Source organism: Bactrocera dorsalis, chromosome 5, assembly GCF_023373825.1.
Source record: "Bactrocera dorsalis isolate Fly_Bdor chromosome 5, ASM2337382v1, whole genome shotgun sequence".
Lineage (NCBI taxonomy): Eukaryota > Metazoa > Arthropoda > Insecta > Diptera > Tephritidae > Bactrocera > Bactrocera dorsalis.
The window spans coordinates 4015119-4022886 of record NC_064307.1 but is presented as its reverse complement, the minus strand read 5'-3'; the positions used below and the strand labels follow the sequence as shown (position 1 = coordinate 4022886).

The 7768-nt window shown below is 39.7% G+C and overlaps 1 protein-coding gene across 1 annotated transcript; it reads right to left on the bottom strand.

Moving 5' to 3' along the window:
* Positions 1-460: 460 nt before the first annotated feature.
* LOC105232651 (spermine oxidase) lies at positions 461-3835 on the bottom strand. Its single transcript, XM_011214423.3, has one exon. The coding sequence runs from the start codon at positions 3641-3643 to the stop codon at positions 2213-2215; it is 1431 nt and encodes a 476-aa protein (XP_011212725.2). The 5' UTR covers positions 3644-3835; the 3' UTR covers positions 461-2212.
* Between the last annotated feature and the right edge of the window lie 3933 nt (positions 3836-7768).

The window sequence follows — 7768 nt, the reverse complement described above, 5'->3', positions numbered from 1 at the left end:
AACAAGAACGAGGTGTTGAGAAAACATTATTTGAAGAAAAAAATGCCGGTCAAATGTCCACCATCGCTCCGTCTACATATCTTCACCTCGTTTATTCCAATTTTCGATGACCCAGTGCAGCATTTCGGTATAGTGCGTTGAATGTTGTTTTCTTAATCGAATTAGACTTGGTCCACGTTGATTTCATCAAATTCATTCACCGGGAAAAAAGTCGGTCAAAGTCGTGTTATAACGCTCTCTATAATAAATAATGGCATTTCCTGTTACATTTCGAAACAAATAACGCCGCCATGCCACAACCCGCACCAAACGTTAAAGTTTCGAGGATGCAATTGTGTTTCCTGAAGAACACGAGGATTTAACTCACCCCAATATGGGCAATCCCGTTGACGAAGTCATTAAGCGAGATATGGTAACTAGTAGACCGCATTTGAGAAGAAATATTGTAATAATATTGGAAGTGTGAAACATGATATGATTAAATGGCACACCTTACTGAACACATTGACAAAATTTGACACAAACCCATAAACAAACATGGCCGCCTCGAGCTTCTAAAATCAACTAATCCCTATTGGTAGACGCTGTATTTTCTAAAAATTACTAGTAAAAGTCATCAACTAATATTGTGGAACTGATAATCACCGTTAAAAACGTTGTTTTCGCAGGTAGATATGATCAAGTTCTATTTAAAAAGTGAATTTCCCACTTTGTTAAACATGGGTTTCTGATGGTATGGAATGGGTTGAGTTTTTAAGAGCACCCTAAAATAAAGGCAAGTAATTAGCTGACAGAATCTCATACCCACAATATAAACTAGTCCTGCCAACGCCTTCGACAGATTTGGCCGTCAGCTATAATTTCCTCAATCCCAGACTCAAACATGACGAAGCTTATATGAAATTTTCTACTGTGAAAGCTTCGAAGTTTCACGGTTCCGAGCCTGTATCCAAATTTTGTAGATACTAATTTAGGTTAAGTAAGGATAAGTCGTTGGGTTGGTCCAAAATCGACGTCTGTCACTTTGGATATATAGTCCTTTGTGTTACCCATAAACTGGTAAAACTCATACTTGAGCTTAACTCATATTTATTGGAATGCCAGCTTGCTAGGCTCGCCAAAGGTGTACGTACACAGAAATTTCAATCTCAGTTTGGAGAAATCGAGGCAATATAGGAGGAAGTGACAAGATGATTATACCTCGCCTCTCCATATAGTTTTTGCAAAAAGCGTCCAACAGAATATTAAGCTGCACCGCGGGTAAACCTACTGGACAGTCAGAACAGCACAAGTAGTGGTTGATGATCAGCGCTAGCTGAGCTTCCTATAGGTCCAGCGAAAGAAAGCAAGAAGAGATCGGAAAACCAACACGCTTCCAATCGGATAAAAATAGCGCAAGGGTGCCTTATCAGGCTAATCGGCCTTGTAGTTTCCGCTGCGATTGGGAAAATATATAAGAAGCTTGAAGCTATTTCTAATGAGGTTATGCATTCCTTGATTAGTTTTGAGTGCACTGTTAGCGAGCTCAAAGTCAATAAAGACGCTCGCCTATTGGAGGGAATTCGCAACTCTCTGAAGGAAGTTGCACTTCTAATCAATACATCTACTTCTATGTTAATGACAGCCACCTCCCTTTGAAAGGCGCTACAGTCGTCTGGTAGTCTGATATTGTCTCAGGATAGATGGAGTGTTCCCAAAAGACTTTGTTACTTTAGATAAACAATATATTAAAGAAAAAAACTATATTTTAATTTGAGAGAAACATTCTTTGTAATTTCACAGTTCTTTCAGTCCATATAGTACTCGCATGACTTGAGAAACTGTACCACATGAAATTTCAAATCATAACTCAACCTATGACGTATGTATACTTAAAAAGTCGCCAGGCATAAATCAACTTTGAAAAAATGTTTCTTAACAAAGTAGTTTTATAATCGAACAAGATAAGAAAATGATTTTGGTTTCAGTGTTGACAATGATTTTCAGAGTTATCAAAACTATTGAACAAAGTAAATATTTTCTCTTTGAATATAGAAACTACTTATCACTATTTGCGCCACTTCTCCTACACTATTCTTACAAACTAAATTTCAAGTGCTACTAAATATGAGCTTATTGACCACAATCGGCAATCACCATAATTATCGCATTCGCCATCTAAACTATCGCTACTGCGACCACTGCACGTGCTTTCAGTGCTATCAAACTATTCTTACAAGAGCGGTTTGTGTTCGTGATATTGCGCAATCAAGCGCTGCGCCTCTCGCCAACCGCTCTCCACCGCACCGTGAACCGTCGAATAGAAGTGTGAATGCGTAGCTTCCCCGGCGAATTGCAACAGCGGCTTGCCGTCTCTTTCATCGAGGATTGGCGTCGCCAAGTCCGAGCTGCTTGTTCTTACTTCATCTGTGTACACGGAGCGGAAGGAGTAACTGCCACGGAAATTGGGGTTACTGTGCCAGCGTGTGCTCAGAAGTCTTACTGGTGCAGGCATTTCCGATGAGAAGAATTTCTTAAAAAGCCACAGCAAAGCGTCGAACACCTCAGTTTCGGTTAGAGTTTCCATGTGTCGCGCATGTTGACCAATTATCCAACCTTGCAGTAGGCGAGGCTGACATGAAACGCGATGAAAGTTAATGATACCCTCGAGCCAATGGTACTCCGTATTGCGCAGCTCCGCCAACTCTACATCACGCCACAGCAGTGAGAAACCAGGCCAATCTAGCGGGACGAATGGCTTGTTGAATTCGAGGTAAATTTTGTCCACTGTACCCAATTTGAGGCCGTCAATAGCTCGACATTTAGCCAGTGGCAGTGCGGGTGTGAATAACTTATGATGGATCTCCTTGAGCACACCCAGCGAAACGGTGCAGATGACATGATTCGCTAAGATGAGTTCGCCATTCCAAAGGCGTATGCGGATTTCGCTTGTCGATGACTGCCATTCAATGTGTTCAACGCGCGCGTTGTATTGTATACGTTCATTTAAAAGTCCCAGATCGGACGCGTCTTCCCGATCCGCTTTCATTAAGAAACGCAGAAAACTGCGAAAACCTTTATCTTTCCAATTTAGATGTAGATCGCCCTCACAATCCAGATACTCGTGTTGACCCTTACCGGATACCTCGAACAGATGATCGGCACCATCCATTGAACATAGCTTTTTCTTGTAGTTCTCAAAAAATTCGCGCGCTATTACCCTGTCGATATCAGGCACCGTCTGCAGATTGCGCCAAAATGCATCCGTGATGTACGTGCCCAATGAACCCTCATAATCTTTCAAGCCCTCTTGTTGTGTTGGCTCTAAATTGGAGATAACTGATTTAAGTCTATCGATTACAGCATGGGCGACCACTTCCTTATTGGAGCGTATGCACTCGAAACCTCCTTCAATTTCATCCGTGGGCTGCAGCATATCCAAATCGCGCGTTAGCTCATAGATTGCATTGCCCTGCTCACCGTGACACCACTGTGCGCCCAAATCTACGACATTGTCCGCAAAGGACACGGTGTGTATGCGCCCACCAAAACGATTCTCAGCCTCAAGCAGCAAGACATTTTCGAAGCCGGACTCCAAAAGGCGCGTAGCTGCAGCTATACCAGCTGCGCCAGCACCGATAATCACAATATGCTTTGTTTTCATAACTTTCGATTTCGTTGATCCACCGATTGTTACCGTTAAAGCCGATCGTTACACGATTAAGGAACTTAAGAGGTATCGAGCAACACTGATGTTTTCAATTCACGCGCTTTCAGTTCAGCGTCCACGGAGCAACTAACTTTAGGCGACGTTGCTCAGACGTTGAAGTAGTCACCTTAACGCTTGTCGTGCTAAACTTATAATATTCTGATAATGAACATCGAGACAGTAGTGCTTTGTTTTAGTTCGGCATTTATAGTTTGAGAGATCGTGAGAGAATCATAAATAAATAACTATTTATGCTATCGAAAGAATATTCAACAGATCTTGAGTGTGTGTAAAAATTGCTCATAGGGAATAATACATATTGGAAGTGTAATTTTAAAATAAAAAACTTTACACAGAAACCCGGGTGTTCATGCAACGTGATAAAATTTGCTTTGAGACTCTGTTCAAACCGTCAAAACGTCTCTGTGGAAATCGTTTAAATGGAATTCACTGGTATAGCACGTAATTATGTAAGAGCTTAAGCACATTTATGCGAGTTCTATGGCTTACAGTTGTATTAACTGCATTCATACCTACAAAACATAAGCTAATTAAAAAATGACTAATCATTTTAAAATAAAAAAATATTTTTGTAAAGAAACGTCCATATTTTTGAGATTTTACCAACTTAAGTTTTCAGTATTTAATTCAAGGAAATAAAGCCATACATATATAAAATCAAGAATCAGAAACATTAGATTTTTTTTCTTAAAAATTTGGAGGTTATACATATTAATTAAACCCAACAACCTCCACAAGCTGATGAAAAATCATTTGAAGATGTGCTGATTTTATTAGCAAACAATGATATGTAAACCTGCCAAAGCAGAGCAAGCGAGTGAATGACTGATCGAGTATTAATAACAGAGAGTGCGTATGCTTGATGGATCGTTGCAGAAAACCGAGAATAATGGACGAAGGCAGACGTTGCTGCAACTACTACCATAATCACTTGCTGCATTGGCTGTCATGCATGTCACAATCATTCACTCAATAAACCCACTTTCCGGCTGTCACTCAGCACAGCGTACATACATACAAATATAAAGTTACTATGCGAGCAGTGGTCATACGAGGGTCAAATAAGCAGCTACGTCGACAAATACTCGAATTTTTCCTGAATCAACAATTCCAAGGATTTTATTTACCCACTCAATGACAAGATTCAGCTTGTGGAGGAATGCATACACACACACACACACTCAAACACACTTAAATGTAAATGTCATAAGTGTGTAGGGAAATGATTTACCGACAAAAATGATTAGATACCAGCAGATAGCCAGACAGAGCTGAGTTGACACAAAGGATGTGGACGCAAAGGTTGTTCAAGTGAATAATCACAGAAGACACAGAAGATGGCAAATGATTGGCAAGCATAACGACAAAACGCTTGTTGATGGCCCATAGTGGCGGGCAGGTGGACGAAGCAGGAACAAAGCCATAAGGCTGTTAATAATTCATGAGTTTTGACAAGAAATTATCACAGACATTTGGCGAAGCCGTCGGTCAGCGCACTGTGAGTATAAAAGTGACATACATACATAAATAGAGCAAAGCAAATACGAACTAAAGTAGAGAAAAGATCGAAATATGAGAAGGTTATTCAGAAAGAAATATATAATTTATTATCATTATTCCAAATGAATTTAATTGAAGGGAAAATGAAGGGACGGAATTCAATTTTGATGAGGAGGCAGGAAGATTAGACTTTTTCGGGGAATAAATCATTGTTAGGAAATAACTGTAGAAATATTTATAACAAAAGTACTTAGCTTTACTAATGTTATTATTTCAATGTTTCATTCCGAATGGATTATTTGTTTTATTGTTGAAGTAGATTTCTGTGATTGAGATACATACACATATATCTTGATGTGTGACTTTTTAGATAATGATATAACCTTTTATTGATAGAAGTAACCAATATGATATTTCAAACAATAAAAATGCTTTAGGTTTTGAGGTGTCTACTTTATCACGAGCACAAGTATTTGAGTGACACAAAGCATTCAATGGAGTTCGGAAAGTCGTCAAAAACTTGTCTCATGCGAGTCATCATGTATCCACCTCTGCTAATGACAATAACATCGAAAACGTTAAATAAACAGTGCTTAAAAATCATCGTGTTGCGATCAGAAAGATGGCCGAGAAACTCAATGAAAGACCTAAGTCTTTTGCAAAATCCACTTAGAGTAGAGGTCTCCAAACAGTGCTTAACAACGTAGCTGAGAACACTACATTAGCCAAACACGTCATTACCGGTGACGAGACGTTTGCTTAAGAATATGACGTCAAAACTGTCAAATAATGGCGCTCCATAAAAGAGTCTGAAATTAACCAAAATTCGTTGAAGGCTATCCCAGCTGTGGTTTATAAGAAGTAAGTGTTGACAAGCTTTCTTAGGCTCAAGAGCCTACTTTAAAGGTGATTAGTCGAGGTTAAATTGGGGTTAAGTTAAGAGGTCGATCCCAACAGGGATCTCACTTGAGCAGCTTAGAACAATAAAAGAGAACAAGTAAGGAAGGGCTAAGTTCGGGTGTCACCGAACATTTTATACTCTCGCACGATAAAGTGATAATCGAGATTTCATTATCCGTCATTTACATATTTTTTTATTTTGCTGTAAAATTAATTAGAATTAAATTCTGAGAGATTTACCGATATTTTCGGTGAAAAATTAGGTTAGATTAGGATGGGCACTGAGTTTTCGTGTTCGATATCAGGGACCTTGAAAAGTTGTACTCCGATCACGACAATTTTTCCACAAGGGATACCTCAGCTCACATACCGTATTTGAGTAAAGTTTTATTCCGCTATGATCATTGGTTTCTAATGTATATATTATACAGAGAAGGCATCAGATGGAATTCAAAATAGCGTTATATTGGAAGAAGGCGTGGTTGTGAACCGATTTCGCCCATATTTCGTACATGTCATCAGGGTGTTAAGAAAATATTATATACCGAATTTCATTGAAATCGGTCGAGTAGTTCCTGAGATATGGTTTTTGGTCCATAAGTGGGCGACGCCACGCCCATTTTCAATTTTTAAAAATAGGCTGGGTGCAGCTTCCTTCTGCCATTTCTTCCGTAAAATTTTGTGTTTCTGACGTTTTTTGTTAGTCGGTTAACGCACTTTTAGTGATTTTCAACATAACCTTTGTATGGGAGGTGGGCGTGGTTATTATCCGATTTCTTCCATTTTTGAACTGTATATGGAAATGCCTGAAGGAAACGATTCTGTAGAGTTTCGTTGACATAGCTATAGTAGTTTCCGAGATATGTACAAAAAACTTAGTAGGGGGCGGGGCCACGCCCACTTTTCCAAAAAAATTACGACCAAATATGCCCCTCCCTAATGCGATCCTTTGTGCCAAATTTCACTTTAATATCTTTATTTATGGCTTAGTTATGACACTTTATAGGTTTTCGGTTTCCGCCATTTTGTGGGCGTGGCAGTGGACCGATTTTGCCCATCTTCGAACTTAACCTTCTTATGGAGCCAAGAAATACGTGTACCAAGTTTCATCATGATAGCTCAATTTTTACTCAAGTTACAGCTTGCACGGACGGACGGACGGACAGACGGACGGACGGACGGACAGACAGACATCCGGATTTCAACTCTACTCGTCACCCTGATCACTTTGGTATATATAACCCTATATCTAACTCTTTTAGTTTTTTAGGACTTACAAACAACCGTTATGTGAACAAAAACTATAATACTCTCTTTAGCAACTTTTTTGCGAGAGTATAAAAATTACTGGATATTTGATAACCAAGATAAACTTTGCCGAAAGGATTCCACAGTCACATAGATGCTGGTCGTCGACTAACGCCTGCTAAGCTAGCTAGAGATCCACTGGTCAGTGCTAGAACGTAAGAAGCCAATCGGAATCCAACGCGATTTCATTCCAATGTTAGCGCCGCAGAGAGCCTCCTCTGACTAGCTCATCAAATTTGCAGTTGTCAGCAATTCCACTATGACGAGGCACTCAAACAAGTCTGATGATAAAGTAGTTTCATGCTATAGAGTAGAGCGAATTGTCGCCCTGCTGTCGTTTCGTTGCAGTAT

Excerpts from the sequence above, each read along its gene's own strand:
- LOC105232651 (XM_011214423.3), bottom strand. The coding sequence starts at position 3,643 with ATGAAAACAAAGCATATTGTGATTATCGGTGCTGGCGCAGCTGGTATA.